At 37.9% G+C, this 18,943-nt stretch overlaps 1 protein-coding gene across 1 annotated transcript in view; it reads right to left on the bottom strand.

Annotated features, from left to right (window-relative positions):
• Nucleotides 1-6,151: 6,151 nt before the first annotated feature.
• LOC121860093 overlaps nt 6,152-18,943 on the bottom strand; it is a 71,619-nt gene continuing 58,827 nt past the window's right edge. Inside the window, exons 3-7 of the mRNA XM_042357125.1 lie at nt 14,359-14,501; nt 12,744-12,860; nt 12,137-12,232; nt 11,690-11,863; nt 6,152-10,173 (exon numbers count right to left, since the gene is read on the bottom strand). Coding sequence (XP_042213059.1) covers nt 10,063-10,173; nt 11,690-11,863; nt 12,137-12,232; nt 12,744-12,860; nt 14,359-14,501 — 641 coding nt within the window. The 3' untranslated portion in view covers nt 6,152-10,062. The remainder of the gene's footprint in view (nt 10,174-11,689; nt 11,864-12,136; nt 12,233-12,743; nt 12,861-14,358; nt 14,502-18,943) is intronic.

The raw sequence follows: 18,943 nt of genomic DNA, 5'->3' as shown, positions 1-18,943 counted from the left end.
CACCGAGTGTGAGCTCTTTCAAGACCAGACTTGACCAACACTGGAGCGGGTTCAGGTACATTCAGAGGCCGGTGCAAGTCCAGTGCTTGCCAACAGTGCATAACAGACGTGACCGATTGCCCGAGTGGCTAACGAGCCGATCATTTGGTGAAGAGGACAAAAGAAAGAGACAAAGAAAAGTAACAGAGACGTGACGGATCGTCCAAGCGGCTAACGAGCCGATCAGTGGTGAAGAGGATAAAAGTAAAAAGTAAAGTAAAATACCCAATACTTGCCAACAGTGTGTAACAGAGACGTGACTAGTCGCCCAAGCGGCTAACAAGCCGATCAGTGGCGAAGAGGATAAAAGTTAAGTGTTGATGGCTCATGATGATTATATGAATTTAGAGTAATTTTAGGTAGCGTATGAACATACATATGAATTTTAACTGCACCTGAAAAAATTGCTTTTGTTTTGCACTGAATATGACATACAGTAGACTTTAACATCGTCTAAAATTAATTTCACATATATGATAAACAGAAAGAAATACATATGTAGATGCACTTCATCTGCATCTGAAGAAAAAAATTGCATATGTATTATACAAAAATATATGAACCTTACCTCTATCTGACAAACAAACACTACAGTATAGTACCTCAAACTACATTTCAAGTGTGAGTGTGAGCTCTTTCAAGACGAGACTTGAGAAGTACTGGAGCAGGTTCAGATACATTCAGGAGCCAGTGCAGGACCAGTATTTGCCAACAGTGCAAAACAGAGACTTGACCAATCGCCCAAAAGGCTAACGAGCCGATGAGTGGTGAAGAGGATAAAAGTAAATTACAATGTAACCTAACCTCAAAGCTAACATTGGTACAAGGTTTGATTCGCCTGACGTTAGCACAGCGAGGTTTTCAATACTGAAGGGTCAGCACTCAGCAGTGTTAGTAAGATACCGTACATGCAAAAAATAAATAAAACATGCTCCCAGACAAAGCAAGGCTCAGGATTATTTTTTTTAAACTAGTTTGTAACATTATAAATGATAATAGCACGTTCATTAATTTAATTTCAAAGTACTGTAACACTAAATATTGTACAATATTATGAGATTTTCAATCCCTGGAACTATTAATATCTTTGCTGTGCAGATTTCAAAACTGCACTCTATTATATTGATATATTACAGAGGTCCTGTATTGCTAAAACTGACACATGCACTTACCTTACACCGATGGCTGAACCTGTAAAAAAAAAAAGAAGCAATATCAGATACTGTACAAGGTTTTATTGAAGCCATTCAATCAACTCTTATCACAATATCTTTTTTTGAGAATGCAGCTATAATACAAGGAAATCATTAAGAATTAAAGTCAATTATTGCCTAATACATATTTCATGTACCAGTGACTTTCATACCTTATTTTTTTTTTAATTTTATCAAATTATTCACACATAAATCACTGAAAAATTTAAAAAGCAAAAAATGCAATAATAATGTATGACACTGATTACTTAACCTCCATTCTTTGTGTAACCAAAGAACTACATTACTGAAATTTTCATAAAAAAATAATTTACAAAATATTGAGATACAGTTGCTAATGTAAGAATACAACAAGTACAGAGTATAGACGGGTGGAATGATGGAATTTAATTATCGAATATCTTATGTTTCTGTTGAATAGGGAGCCAGATAATCCTAAAGCAACGGGCATGTCCACTGTACACTAAAAGGAATTCTGGAATTACTGCTCTTAGACACATTTTTGGAAATATTTAAGACCAAGGGCAAGGGTTATCTAGCAGTCAAAAAAAGAACCTTTATAGAAAAAACCTCTTACCTACCCCAGGAGTAAAGCAAATTGAGTGGAGGAATATCACTTTCCAGAAAGGTTCCTTGTTTATGCTACATAATTTTCCAATGGCAATTCTAGACATTTACAAAAGGGGGTTGTGACCTACCAAACGGGCACCAAAGAAAATTCAGACTGTTACGACCCTCCTCCTTTCACCGCTTACCCAGCTTCCACCACTGGTTACCAGCGGCTAGGGTTGTAGGTACAGAGCAGTAGATATCACAGAAGAGTTGTCGAAATATCACTGGCTGTCCCGCCAGTCTCCGGTAATGCCCGACGATCGGTATCAGTGTACAGACAAACAACAGGCGGGTAGATTTTCGCCAGGTCACAGAAACACACTTGTGCAATGTAGTCTTCTTTAATAAACAGTAATTCTTCACAACACTTTACAGGGTAATGTCTTCACAGCTTAACTCAGCACTTCATATATATAGTCGGCAAACTACCAGTTTACAATTCCTTAGTCGTCTCACTTTAAATTAATCACAACAATTCCACCATACTTGCACAACAATTGTCTTTTATTGTTCTGCTTGGCTTAGTCTTTACACTAGGAACAGAGGCGAACAACTAACTCACTCCTCGGCAGCTCGCAGCCTCTTATATATGGTTCGTCAGGTGCTGCTTGCAGTACCTTGGACAGAAGCACTCTCAAGCAACACTTTTTACATATCTTCTTCAAAATACTTCTTGAAATTGTTTAATATTCATGTTGGAATAATGCTTAGCAGCACTTGGGAAAGGCATATGGTGAAAAACACAAGCAGCTGGAGAAAGAAGAAGCGAATCACGGGAAATTTTTATGTAAGATCAGCTTTGTGAATCACCATGCCACCTGCTGCCATTTCTATCAAACTGGAGATTATGTACTGTACAAAGGGGCTAGTTTTATGGAGCAAGGATAGGTAAACAATAGCAAGGTACTGATGCATTTATTGAACTATGCTATACAAGATGTGTGTGAAAATATAAGGCTATATCTGTAAATATTAACCATGGAGGGTAGTTTAGAGGCCGCAAACGTGTTAATACTGTAATGACACAACAAGCTTATTTATATCCTACCTTGTCATTAAATTCCTGGTAAGCCAAATCCAGCCTCAGGTTCGCTAAGGCATAATGCATTGTTTTTCAGTTTCAACTAAATTGAATAATAATTAAATGAAATGAGTGTTCATTATAATGTACTATCTACTATCAATGAAGTGTTATTATTGATGACTACAGAGTTAAACAGGCCTGTGACCCCTAAGTGTGACAAGGCTATTAGTTTATCAGGGTTAATACATGACTACAATACTCTGTTTTTCTAGTTACAAGAGAAAACAGAAAATATCACTATATTGTACAGGTAAATAACATTGGAGAAGATGTATATGCTTAAATCTATCAACATAATACAGTACTAAAGTTCATGCTGAAAAAAAATAGGATTCTAAGAAACACCGGTGACAGAAAATTAAGAACAACGATATTATATTTTCCAGTCAATATCAATATTATATATTGTAATATATATAAAACAATTGTTTATTTTGTCATGTAATTACAGCAAACTTTAGTTTTAACACAAGACTGTTCCTCCGTAATCATAATGAGCCAGAGTTTTTTTTTTATAAATAGTGACTGGTAGAGCAGAAATTATACCTGTATGCTCAGCAAATCTGCAGTTGTGTTTGCATGTACAGCATGGAAGACTGCAGTCTTGTTACAGCTAATACTGAACATGTAGTATATTTAACTCACTATATTCCATAACATTTAGTAAGGCTCAAGGTTAATATTTCCAGATATATTGTGCATTTACATTTACAAAGAAGTCGACCTTAGAGGAAAGACGAAAGATTACTTATGACTAAAGATCCAGAATTTTGTTTGTTTATACTACAGTATTAATAAGAAATGAAGATAAGCCTTATGTACTTCCTTGTTAAGATATATATATATATATATAAATATATATATATATATATATATATATATATATATATATATATATATATATATATATATATATATATATATATATATATATATATATATATATATATATATATATATATATATATATATATATATATATAGATTCTTGCTGGTATATTGATTATATGTTCATCCGTGTTATATGGATATATATATATATATATATATATATATATATATATATATATATATATTATCTGCATGCAAGGTAAGGCAGTTATACAAATGGTATATCAATACATTTCTGTACATACTTTCTATTAGAGGTTTTGCAGACACTATCAGTACATTTCAGCTTCCTCTGTGGATCTCTTCACTGCCACCAAGACAACACCGTTTCTTATGGTCTAAAAAAAAATATAAATAAAAGACAAGGTATTACATTTCTTTGCGATGACTTGAACACATGTTGACACATTATCTGCGATGAAGTAAATAGATATTAATATGCTATATACAGTAAAACCAGCAGATGTGTACATGTAATAACATCTACATTATGTAGGTAGACATCTAGTGACCAAGAATTGCACCTGCAACATAGTAGGCAGCAGTGTTAAGTGTGCTGGGCTCACAATCTACAGTACACAGAGCACATTCAGCCAGGCGCCTCTTAGTGTAACAAAAAAGTGGAAGTTCACTCGTGCCAACGCTATCTTCCACGACCATAGCAATACACATTTTACTGAAAATTGAGTCTCATGATATTGTTAAATGTAAATTGTTTCAATACCAGTCATAATAACTCACTATCGATGAGTAAAAAGAGATCTCGGCAAATCAGGATGAGAAAAAAATAAAATGCTTTGCATCACACATGATGGTTGCAACAAGATTTATTCCTGAACTCCGAACAGCAAGACGAGACTCGGGATCAATTAGCCAGCTCTCACCTGTAACTAAACTGCGGGGATCAATAAAAAGTCTCTGGCTATGTTGGCATAAAAGAGTACAATAACTTTGGAATCAGAATTTATCAGCTACTTGCTGCTAAGATCAACATAAAGACGAGCTGACATTACCAGACATATGGGGGACTTCTTTTTGAGTAAATGCCTTGGTACGATGAGTCACAATATAGGGACAGAACCTTGATATCAGTCCTGAGCGACCAGCGCCAAGACCATTGCCATATAACTCCTTTGCTTTATGGTATTGTCTAAATGATAATAGTAGTAAATTATAATGAGTTAAGGAGAGTGGTCAGACTCGACCAGTAGGAAAGAGGTGGATGAGAAGCAGCCAGGCCTATGTAACAAAATTTAACATTTACAACTTGAGTGGATAATGCGAGCTGATCAACATGTTTTTTATCTGACATTCAGCGGTTTTCAGACTATATTACCATGCACATCACTAAATACAACAAAAGTATCATGGATAGTTTTTATTTGCGTAAAACACTCTCAAAATTTGTAACACAGATCAATCTGGGAATCAGTATAATTTCAGCTTGACATAAAAGATGTAATCTGCCCATTTTGGCCTTTAAAAAAAAAAATATACATTGATACCTCAGAGGAACTCACAAACTAGCAGAATACTATAAACAAATAGATCTTAGCCCAAACGGATGTATGTGGTAGAATAATCATGCTAGTAATGAGCAGTGTATCCATCCAGGGCAAACAAGCAGACATTTTCTCTCCTTACATGGACAAGTATAATGCAACACCTTGATACTATTACTGAGTGATATGATGTTGCATGTGGTGAGGCATAGTGTAATGGTGTAGTTTGGCACAGAATGTTGTAGTTTAGTCACACAATGGTTAGGCGTGCTATGGTACTAATGGTCCTGGTGGAAGTGGTACTAATTGTTGTAGTGGTGGTGGTGGTACTAATAGAATAGTTGTATTGATGGTACTAAAAGTTGTGGTTATGGTGGTGATACTAATAGTTGTAGTGATGGTGGTGGTACTAATTGTTGTAGTGATGGTGGTACTAATTGTTGTAGTGGTGGTACTAATTGTTGTAGTGATGGTGGTACTAATAGTTATAGTGATGGTGGTGGTACTAATTGTTGGAGTGATAGTGGTGGTACTAATTGTTGTAGTGATAGTGGTGCTACTAATTATTGTAGTGATGGTGGTGGTACCAATGGTTATGGTGATGGTGGTACTAATGATTGTGGTGGTGGTGGTAATGGTTGTGGTGATGGTGATACTAATGGCTGTGGTGATAGTGAAGGTGGTACTAACTATTGTGAAGATGGTGATAGTGGTGGTAATATTAATGACTGTGGTGGGAGTACTAATGATTGTGGTGGTGATACTAATGGTTGTGGTGAAGTGGTGGTGGCACTAATGGTTGTGGTGAGGTGGTGGTGGCACTAATGGTTGTGGTGAAGTGGTGGTGGCACTAATGGTTGTGAAGGTAATGGTAGTCATGGTAATAATGATGGTGGTTGTAGTGGTAAATGAGTGTTCAGGTACCATACAGTAGTACCCACTGTCACCAACACAGAATATTTCTGACAACACAGTACTGTATATCCGTCTTATCACTGAGAATATTACTGTACATCAAATCTTATAAAACTCTCCTTAACACAAAATATTTACCGTAATCCACAGTTATATAATGAATGTTCCCCCATGAAATATTCAATTTACTCTTTACAAGGAATATTCTTTTGACAAAATTTCTAAAAAAGTATCTTTGAGCAGTGCAATAGGAGCATGTCAATAGACATATCTGTTTCTAAGGTGATCAATTTATTTGACTTGATCAACAAGGTCATATTTTATTGCTTTGAATACTTTAGTTCTCTTGCAGGGAAGGTGTGGTGTGTTGTGATACTCCACACGGGTCACTACAAACATATCACTACAGTACCACCTAAAACTACATCCATAACAACAATCTTTGTTTATACAATCATGTACTGTATATAATAAAGTGATTTGCATTTATGCAAATATTGACAACAATGTGTTTGCAGAAATTCCTACCAATACAGTCTTCCAAATTGGAAAAGAATAAAGAATTTCTAGTCTTCAAAAAAAATAATAATTTTGCAAGAGAACAAAGCCTCTGGATATAGGAAAAGTTGGGGTCAAAAGTTTGGTACCTTCCAATAAAACAGTACACCCACACCAGACAACAGTCAGGGTATGTAAGTTGGAGACTCATTCCCGTGACTCAGTTTCATCCCAAGGGAGAGCTTTTGTCCACAACTGTACACTATCACCATAAAACCATCAGAGGGGTTCACACTGTGTTGTTGTCCTCTGCCCTGTGTGAGCATCAGCAGGTCCATCCTGTCAAGTTGTTACAAACATTCTAAAGTTTCCAGATTGGCTCAGTTTGTTGTCCACAAAATATCACAGGCTATAGCAGTAATTTTGGGGAGGAGTGAGTACCATATTGATGATGTTACACATCCGTAAGGAAGATGAGCAGATTGGAGGAGGTGCAGCAAATGGAAGGGGCAGAGAAAGTTGAGAAAATAGGAGAAATGTAATGAAATAATTATGAATTAGGATAGCAAGAATGGAAGTGAAAGTGGTGGTGTAGAGGGAAGAGGAAGAGGCTGAGAGAAGATAAAAGTTAGAGCGAAGGCTATAACGACACACAAAATCAATGTGGCATCTTCAACACCTCAAACAAAAATTCATTTTTATACAAACTTAGCAAAGACAAACAACTCATGAGCAGAAAGTAATTCCCATAACACTTGGGAGGCTCGTGGTTGAGCACCTTTAAAGTGGGGAAGTCGATATATTAGCCACTGCTGACACGGATGACAATGTTACTCTACAGATGATGGTACCAAGGATCACCTCCAGCAGGAGTGACTATGGTGCCCCTCACCACCACCAGTAGGAGTGTGTGTGTGTGGCACTCCTCACCACCACCAGCAGGAGTGTGTTGGTAGATTAACAAAACTTTTATAAAGTACAATAATGAATCATCTACATAAATTTATTCAAGATAAAAAACCTTTACCAGAGACTCACGACGATAACCAGCAACTACCATCATGTTTTTTTTTTATAATATGACTGACTGTAACTTATAATGTATGCCTTTATCACCTATTAATGTTAAGACTCATGCCAAGGAAGTGGGGGAGCCAATGTTTTAGTGAAGAACTATGGTAAGACAGAAGCAGTTCCATGATAATGTGAAGATAAGAGATATAGTAAAGTTATGGTGCCAAAGTTATATTGTCATAATGCCATGGTTAACTAGAGGTACACCAGTTCCATCATGCTGTAGGGACATTACTATGTTTATGTTATAGAATGGTGGTTTGAAGACTATCATAATGATGGCAGCCAATGTCATATAGGTATGGGCAGAACAATGGTGATGTGGAGGCAGTGTTGATTGAGTTGATGGTAGTAGGATACAGTGACATGGTGTGTAGGTAAAGATTCATACAGGTGTGAGTAAATGCCATGGTGATGTAGGGTAGTACCATGGTAGCAATGGACTGTATCACATGGAATGGGTCAACAGCATTGTGGTTTAGGGCAGTAGAGTACCATGGTGATATGGGTCAATGGTATGGTAATGTGGGACAGTTCCATGATGGTAATGGACCATCTCATTGTTACAATGGGCCTTGCCATGGTGGTGTAAGACAGTACTGTACCAGGATGGTGTAACAGTGTCAGGGTAGTGTGAGGCCTGTTAACAAGTTAACTATACAGTACAGTACTCTATCCTCTGATAAAAGACACACTAGTCCAATTTAATAGATCCACATATCTTACATAATACTGTACAGGCAGTCCTAGATTTACAAAGATCCAGTTTATGAAAACCCAAAGTCACAAAAAAAAAAATTGTTCCAGGTTCTGATTTACATCTGGTTATGAATTTTGTTCTTGCTATTTTTTGGATTTATTTTATTTATTTATTTATTTATCTATTTATTTATTTTTTTTGTGGCAGCATGAAGATGCTGTGCTGCTGACACTGGCATCTCAGGGCTTATAATAGTGAAAACAAATTAGCCAGTAATTAGGTCACAGGACAAACTCGAGACATTACATTGCTAGAATGTAATGTTGGACACCCACAACATTTTGATAGCAATTGTAGCACTGTTATGGGTCAGGATCTTTAAGATACAGTATTAAGTGAATAATTTTCTTCCGTATTGTGAGTAACCATGGAAAACCCATTCAGGTAATACCTTGCCAAGACTAAACACAAGCAGAAGTACATACAAACATAAGAAGTGCCAACAATACCATGTAGGTAAGAGTTGAGTTTGTTTTCTCTATGAATACCAAACCATTCCATTTCACACATTACTGTATATTAAACAGTATTTTGCTTGCATATTTCTAAGATTTTAAGCGAGTTGTATTTTTTTAAATTATTATATACATTATTACTGTGGTAATTGCAGCCAGGGGCGATTAATTAGTATACAGTATATGTATTGGCTCAGTATTTCCTACTTTTTATCATGTCGTCACATCATCTCAGTAACTTTGTGCGTGTTGTTTAAAGCAAACGACATTTACTTCTCAAACTCCTTTGGATTACTCTCTACCTTGAACTCGAAATTTGACAGGTGAACAAAGTATTGTACAGTATTAGTGAAAGTTATGGTGGTTGAAAACCTAAGCAAGCTAAGATGATTAATTTTGAAACTAAATTGGAAATCCTATATAAATTTGATGAGAGAACATGAATCAAAGATAGTGCCACACATTTCTTGTATGAATAAAATTATTACTCTACTGCATGCATTTCACTTATTATGTTTATTATTGGCTTATCATTGTAAAAACCAAAACATTTCTTTAAAATTTTGTTTTGTAGTATTTTAAGACATTTTTTTTATAAGAATGTATCTCAGCTTTTATGCTGGGAGTCCATGAGAAAATAGGACCTGATTTACAAAAAATAATATAAAAAAGGTTTTTCTGGAAAGGAACCCTTATATAAACTGGGTACTGCCTGTACTACATATTTTTGTCACATTCTGCGAGTTCTCAAAATTCCTTCCAAAACATTTTTAATACAGTAGTATTGATTTTTTTCTTAAGGAGAGGTTAAATATGATGCAGTGGGTGAGCAGCACAATAGAAATAGGTGGGGTAGGATGTTTTTTGTTCACTAATATATTCGTGGGAAAAATTTAATTTCTTGAAGAGACCAAGTAAGAAAACATCATCTTGGGTGGGTACCAAGGATGTATGCTGGTTGGTGGGCAGGTAGGTAAGGTGAATGAGTTATCTTCCCAGCGATAAATAGGTGAGTAAGTTAACCAAGGAGAGGCGGACGCCACCCTGGGCCAAACTGGGAGTCATATGAACACTTCCACACGCGGTCGTCTTCACTGTAGTTCATCAGCTTAGCCATCTGGATGCTTCCCTGAAACATAAACACCACCATCACTAACAATCAAGGAGATAGACAGCTGTGTATTATGGAGGGGAAGAAAAACAAGAGGAGTAGACTGACTAGGACTGATAAGAGAGAGAGTGAGGACAGAGATAGAAAGGAAGTGGGGAAAGACAGGAAGAGAGAGGGGATACATTAGGAATAACAAGATATACAGGGAAGGATGGTAGACAAAGGATGTAAGGAGAATAAAGACATGGAATGGGAAAAGAGAAAAAGCAATAGGGTATAAAGGTCATATTAAACAGGCATGGAGGAAGGAACAGCCATGCAGTCAAGAGAAGAGAGGGAAAATGGGCTACAGAAAATATTAAAGATGTGAGAAGGTGAATGCTGCATTTTTCCCCTACTCCACAGCCATGTATTGCATTAGAACTTTAAAAGGGACGATACCAACTAACAGCGAGGAAATTTGTTTCATTAATAATATAATATTAAATGCCATTAACAGTATTGTAGTAAAGGTTTAAATTAATAATACTGTAATAGAAGGCATTAATAATAGAGTATTAAATAAAGGTTTCAGTTAATATTGTAGTAAAGGCCATTAATAACATTGCAATAGAAGACATTCACAATATTTCAACATCAGGACAAATGCAACAGGCCACTTGTGCACCATGTTCTATATAAACTCCAGACATACTGTACTGTATACTGCACTGTACAGTACAGTATATATTTCATCTCCTTACTCTCTTCCTATAATTAATTTTTCTTTTTTGTGTGTTCCTCTTCCACCCCCCCCCCCTTTGTTATCTTTTATCATTTCTCTACTTCTCCCTTCGTCCTCCAGGAATCTCACTCTCCCAGCCACCAGGGGTCTCACTCTCCCACCCTCCAGGGGCCTCACTCTCCCACCTTCCAGGGGCTTCACTCCCCTACCCTCCAGAGGTCTCACTCTCCCACCTCAAGGGGCTTCACTCTCCCAGCCTCCAGGAATCTCACTCTCCCACCCTCCAGGGGCCTCACCCTCCAGGGGCTTCACTTTACCACCCTCCAGGGGCCTAACCCTCCCACAGCCCACACCTCCAGGTAATCTCTCCATCCCACCCAACATGACCGCTAATAAATAAAGTTATGAGAGGAGGAAGATTAAACTTAAACCCCGACAAGAATAGTAAAGGCCAGGGTATTCTAGGGAAAAACCCAGTGCAATAAACAGAGCTTTATAAAATATGCAATGTCGGTATAGTTTTTAATTTCACACACACACACACACACACACACACACACACACACACACATATATATATATATATATATATATATATATATATATATATATATATATATATATATATATATATATATATATATATATATATATATATATATATATATATATATATATATATATATATATATATATATATATATATATATATATATATATATATATATATATATATATATATATATATATATATATATATATATTATATATATCCTAAGCTTACCACTTTGTCACTCTACTATTACTCACAATCAACTTATTCTTTAGCCCTGGCTCTTGGCGAAAGTACAGGAGTCCACCTTCAGGTATCTGTAGGTCGATGTGGCCAGCGAGGCGTTGTTTATCATAGTCGGCACAGTTTATCCATACCCTTACATCTGTTTGGTTGACACTGATCAAGAGGCGCGTCCATGTCCACCCGACCTATGAGATAAAGCAATAGGAAGGTGGATCAGTTAAGGTGAATTGCAGGAATTGATCAACATCTGTACATAGGTCTCATTTACAGTGACCACCTGATACTGTACAGATGCTAAAGGATCTCAATATTAAGAGTGCACTTGTAAGAAGAGGTTGAATGCTTGCAATATTTTTTATTAAACAACCAAATTTATAACTCAAGACACACAGTGGAAAACTTATACTGTATGAGTGTTTTTGGCATCGTGGTTAGAAGAAGTGTCATCCTGAACTTACCTTATCTGGGAGTTGGAATGAGGCCTGGTGGGTCTTGGTGTCTTCCTTGATGTGGTAGAAGAAGTTGAGGTGTTGTGTCTTAAGGTTGGAGACGATCTGTGTCAAGATATAGTCAAGCTAGAGACCAGACACTTTGGGACCATGTGGCTGTGTAACTGTCTGCTGTATTTTGCTCGGACATTGTTTGTGTGAGTTGAGGTATTGCATGCATGAGTGTGTGTGCGTGTGTTAAATGTATTTATGTACCCTGTATGTACTCGTGGCTGTATCTATATTATGTATGCAAATGCAAGTGTACTTGTCCATGTGTTCGAATAATATTAATAGAACATTAAGGGAAAATATTCAGTTATTACATGAAAAAGCTTCTTGATCTTCAGTATGTGGCGTGTGGGATGGTGATGACTGATGGATGTTTGAAGTAAAGTTTCCACAGCTGGCAGGGTGAAGCTGTAAGCCGAGGTCAGAGCAGTATACTGTACAATACTTTTATTACTATTATTATTATTACTCTCATCATTTTTATTATTTGTTGTTGTTATTATTACTGTACAAAAATATTCATTAATAACTTCTCAAGTCTATAATAAATTTACTTTTTTCTGACCTGTAAGAAAGGTTTGATCTTGCCCGGCAGGTTGATGGAGAGGAGGGAGCCAAGTGTCTTCTTGTGTTGCTTGTACACGAAGTATAGACTCAGCTGGTCATGTAGGGTTGACGCTATCTGTGGGATGACGAAAAGGTCAGTGTATCTATGTAGTAATATCACCCCTGACACCTGGTGACCTGGTGGTGTGGGAATGCATAACCTGGGACCTGGTCCTCCTAGTACTGTAATGTACTGAGTTATTTAGCTAGATGATAAATCTTGATATTAAACCATCACACACGAGTTTAAAAAATTCAGAATGACAACATGGATAAGTTTCAGGTATACATAAACACGACCACAAAATACACCTATAAACATGTATATAATTAGACACTATCACAAGCACACATGCAAAAATAAATAAACTTACCTTATTTACCTAATGGCCACCCAAACAAGAGGTGGCCATGTCGATGGAAGTCCAGTGTCCTGTGCAGGATTCCTCCTTCGTTTTTTATAGGTTTGTCTAAGGCTATTTTGAAGTTTGGTACTCTTCTCGATTCCACAGCTACAAATGGTAGACTGTTCCATAGATTTACTACCCTCTGTGAAGAAGTATTTCCTTATATTTGTCCTACATGGTATCTTGGCGAATTTGAAGTTGTCCCTCGTAAAAATGGCCTGGGATAACGTTTTCCGTTCCTTTCTAAATTTAGAATATCTCGAGACCTGCCATATTGTGACACATAAATCAAATTATAAGACATTACACATACAAACACACCCACTTGTTCACAATTCCAAATTTGGGGATTGAGGAAGGACGCACCTGTACCAAAACAAGCGGACAAACTGGGGTACAGTCATTACACCTTGCGACGAATTGTTTTGATCAATTCTCCACTGTACTACATGTTATTATCACCTGTAGTGGTTCCTTGCCTCTTGTTATACTATTATCATCATCATCTATACGGGTCATCTGCTTCTCGAATTCACCTGCCATGATTTTATACATGTTATCACCTACAGTAATACCGAGGCTATTTTAGTTATCAAGACGTATACTGCCAAACCTACCTTACCTGACGTTGTGCCACACCTACCTTACCTGACGTAGTGCCACACCTACCTTACCTGACGTAGTGCCACACCTACCTTACCTGAAGTATAGTGCCACACCTACCTTACCTGAAGTATAGTGCCACACCTACCTTACCTGAAGTATAGTGCCACACCTACCTTACCTGAAGTATAGTGCCACACCTACCTTACCTGAAGTATAGTGCCACATCTACCTTACCTGAAATATAGTGCCACATCTACCTTACCTGAAATATAGTGCCACACCTACCTTACCTGAAGTATAGTGCCACATCTACCTTACCTGAAGTATAGTGCCACATCATCTACCTTACCTGAAGTATAGTGCCACCTACCTTACCTGTAGTATAGTGCCACATATACTTCACTTGACACAGTACCACACATTCGTCACCTGACATAATACCATAACAATGATCCACGAGGCACAGTCACGGTATTGGAATCTGAATAAACATTATTTTCACTTCAAGTTATCTCCTTACATGCAAGTTACCTGAGAATCTCTATGTACTGTATGTGTTACCTTAGGAACGATGGAGGAGTCAATCTGGATGTTGTCATATAGAGCTCGGAGTCTCCAGGCTGGGGTGTCTGGTATGGGTCCCCGTGCTGCCGACACCCCCGTCTGTGACACGTTGATGCTCAGCAGCTGAAGGATGTCCCACTCTGTCGAATGAAGACTATCGTTACATACAGCACAGGACTCGTCTTCTCGGTACAGTACACTAGGTCAGGGAAAGCCACGGTATACAAGACTTGGTGGTGTTGATGGAAGGGAAGGAGAGGCTGAAGATATATTTCCATATAATTAATGGATCACCTGAAGATTAGCTCCCAATTTAGTTCACCTAAAGATTAATCACTTTAACGTTAATGCTACCCTAACCTAGCTTAGATTTCCCTAACCTATTTAACCTAACCCTACCTGATCTAATCTAACCTAACTTAACCCTCCCAGGTAGTGTTAAAGTGTTTAATCATCAAATTAAATAAGCTGGGGCGACTAATCTTCAGTTAATTAAATTTAGTTTCCATTTTGTGTAATGTATAAGTATTTTTTACTAACACTTTTGTTTAAGTAAGTCTCACAATCCAGTTCAACACATTTATAAACATTTCTTCATACAACTCTCTGGTATTAACTTAGTTTTATTTTATTTTGACAGTAACAGCAACACAACTAACACACGGGTGTGCCTGAAGGTGTAAGAGAATGACTGAGTGGAGCCTTAATGATGCCTACAAGCAAGGAGAATACTGATTACCTTAATGAAGTGCCCAAGGTGAGTTTCGCAAGTCTCTACAGTATACTTTCCCTCATTTTAATAACTTCCTCTAAGTAATTATACATATACTGCATGATGAAAGTGACCCAGAAGAGTGTTGAAGATTACAGTACAACAATTGGGACAAGTTATTTTTATTATAAGTATCAAACAATGAAAGGTACGATCAGTCGCCTGTACTTCATCTGTTCTCTACACTAACACACTCAGTCATAACATCAAACAGGGCCATTATTAACACTATGGTTTGTACCACATCCAGCGTCTTCACACAATATATACGTCACGTATCCTACTGCTTCCAATATGGCGGACCGAAAATTGGATGACTACGTGAAAAGGATGAACTGAAAGACTTTTTTATATCCGTGAGTGTTGTTGTGTACAGTGAGGCAGGGACCTACAATCTGTTGTTTTGTGTCATGACCTATAGATCTCATCGGTTGATTATCGAACCTGAGTGTTTGAAGACAATAGTTCAAAGATAGTTAAACGACCTTTGATCATGACTTAGTAACTTAAATCTTTGCTCACTGTACCAAAAATGAGAAATTATCAAGTTAATCCTTCAAGAATTAAATCGAAAGCTCCTTTGGTCTGGATGGCCATCAGTAGTGTAGTCGACCGCGCTCTGTTAATGGGTGGGTCAGTGGCCTCTGTCAGTTCCGCAACTCTCTGCTGTCACCCGCCCTCCGCCTTCCTCTGCAGGTCTTTTACCGAGTCTCTCCGCCATGTTCTTGGTCCAACTGTCATCTGTCTTCCACACTCTCTTCGCCATCTTTTCTTCTTCCATTCCCTTGTCCGCGTTATATCTTTAATAATTCAGAATTCAGAAAGTGAGCAACGTAGACATTTAAAATAAAAATACGCATTACATTAAATGGAAAGTAAGATCTATTTAAAAAAAAATAAAAATAAATCCTCTACAAGATAATTTAATTTTGTTTTTCACAGTTTGTTTCATAAATTTCGAGTTCTGACCAATAGTTGCTCAAGGCTTTTGTCAACATAAGAACAATACACAAAGTAAAAAAAGGGGGAGGGAGATAGACAAAGTTTTCAAATTTCCGCCTCTTACAAGTCTTAAAGGTATACTCGCAGTACTGTATACACCTCAATCAGAAACTCGAACGACAATCTATGATGAAATTCTTAATGAAGAAAACCTTTAGAGACTGAGGAAACTTGGCAAGAAGAGACGCAAACAATTTCATCAAGTCTTTAAGATGTGACAGAAAAACCCTTTATCAAACACTGACAGATGCAACGTTGTCTTCAAGCTTTATGGCGGAGATGTTTGGCCTTCCCAATTTATTTTTCTATCTCGTCTCTACTGTCGATCGATGTGTTGTGTTGACGATGGGACGACAGGAATAATGCGATCTTCAGATGTTTTGGTTGAGTTGTGTTTAGAGCGTCAAGTTGAGGTCGCGTACTTAACGATACCTAGATAATTGTTTTTGCTCTCTCGTCGTAACTGAGGGAAGAGGTGGGCGTGTTTAGTGCCGTGCACACTAGGGGGAGAAATGAAGATGTCTGAAGTAGTGTGTGTGGTGATCAGAGGGAGACTGGAGGGATCATGTGCGAAAATTTGAGTAAGTTTAGGACAAATACGGAACGAAGCTTCATCATAAGTGGTCGTTGTGAAGCTAAAAGAGAATATTCTGCTTGAAAAGAAGACAATTTAATAATGTACTTTAGTAAACACACTAACTGTTCCTGGTGAGTTGGTGGCTAGTTCTGGGAATGCGGCTAAAGTATTATCATGTTCTTAACTATGGTGAAGTGGCGCTGACGGATGAGTTAACTTTACAAACTTAAAACCATACGGACTCATCTTGGCACAGCGACCATATAACACCTCTCAACAATGACGTGAAGAAAACTGGCGACTGGGATATTTTAATAGAGTTATGATTACAGACAGAGATATATACACACACATCAACTGTTATACAGGGGAGGGTTAAAAAAAATATTGTACGGTACCTAAAAACTAAACATTATATGGTGCCTCTAATATACCTTTCACACGCCGTCTTGATATCTACTCCCAGCCCACCAGGTGCCTCTCAAGTCTTACCTGTGTCTTCGGTACAGGTTTGGAAAATATAATATGTTTACTGTGGATGAGTTTAATTATAATGTTAGGTTAAGTTAAAGTCAGGTAAGGTTAAGTTAGTTCAAAATTGGGTTAGGTGAGGCCATAGTTACAGACATATCACACTACAGGAAGTTCTCTAAAAAAAAAATCTTAAACAACAGGACTCCAATTTTTAGACGTACTGAACACCTGAAATTGCTGGAACGCCTTCATAACAACGTATAAGTGACTGATGAAACTTTGATCTACCGCAAAATATTCCTTGAGGACGACACACACACACACACTACTGTACTGATCAACGGAGGCTGTGAGGGTGAGACGCCTGATAGCAAAAGTTGGCGTAGAGTGACACTATCTGGCTGCCAGTGTTCACGCGCCACGCCGCAGAAGGGACAGGCGCAACACACACGATCTTTCATCTGCAATCTCACAGCTCTCTCTCCCCTCCTGTGTATGTGTGTGTGTGTGTGTGTGTGTGTGTGTGTGTGTGTGTGTGTGTGTGTGTGTGTGTGTGAATTGTTCATATACTGTATGTTGTGTGAGTGTGTGTGTGTATTTATCTGTGTTGGAATTTGTAGGTAAAGGCATAGATTAAATTATAGGTAAAATTATAAGTAAACGTATAAGTAAAGGTAAAAGTATTTAAATATAAGTAAATTATAAGTGTTTCTGGTGCTGATAGTTGAACAGTCAGGGCCGGGAACCCCAAAAGTATCGTCGACCTTAAACTTTCCTGTTGTCTCAGCTGACCTGACCTAACCTGACCTAACCTAACCTGACGTCTACACAGAGCCGCAGGTACACACAGCCTTATGTAAACATGGTGGAACCTTATACACACACAGATTCACATGTACACATTCAAAGCCTCATGTGTACAAAGACCTTCACGTACACACGACTAAGTACAACACTCACAATATATATAACACTATATTCACAGCTCTATCATTGGTCTTAGTCGTTCAATATTAATTAAGTTTGGCGGGAGGGAGAAGGGGGAGGGAGGGAGAAGGGGGGAGGGAGGGAGAAGGGGGGAGGGAGAGAGGGAGGAGAGGATGTTGCTGTGTGGAGATATAGCAACAAAGCCCACCTACTTCATCCTTCCTGCTCTTCCTTCGTTCCTTCGATCCTTCTCTTCCTTCGTTCTACTCTCCCATCCTTCATTTCTCCCTACCTCTCTTCACCCCTTCCTTCCGTCAGTCCTCTTTTTTTTCCTTCCTTCCTCCTTCTCCCCCCTCCCTTTCTTCATCCCTACCTCTCTTCTTTCTTTCCTTTCTTCCTTCCTCCCTCCCTACCTACCTCTCTCCCTCCCTACCTCTCTCCCTCCCTACCTCCCTCTCTCCCTTCCCCCTTCTCCCTCCCTACCTCACTACCTCCCTTACTTTCCTTAGGGTTACTGTCATTCTCATTTCTCTAAATATATTTCATTCACCTCAAAGCTCTTTCTGTTTACCTTATTTTATGCCTTTCTCTTTAATCTCTAGTTACATCGTTATCTATTTTCCTCCATCTCTCTAGCTTGCTCTATTTTTCCTACTAGTTTCCCTCTATCTCTTTGTTCAACTATTCACTCCTTCGGCAGCAGTATCATCCCTTCCCTTGCTATCCATCTAACGTTTCTACATCCATTTCCTCCTCCTCCTCTTCTTCTTACTTCTATCCATCCTTCCTTTATTATCACGTTATCCCTTATCTTAGTTCTCACCAGCATC

This window comes from Homarus americanus, unplaced genomic scaffold (assembly GCF_018991925.1).
Source record: "Homarus americanus isolate GMGI-L3 unplaced genomic scaffold, GMGI_Hamer_2.0 scaffold58837, whole genome shotgun sequence".
Classification (NCBI taxonomy): Eukaryota; Metazoa; Arthropoda; class Malacostraca; order Decapoda; family Nephropidae; genus Homarus; species Homarus americanus.
The sequence above is the reverse complement of the archived record's forward strand: the minus strand, read 5'-3'. Positions and strand labels throughout refer to the sequence as shown.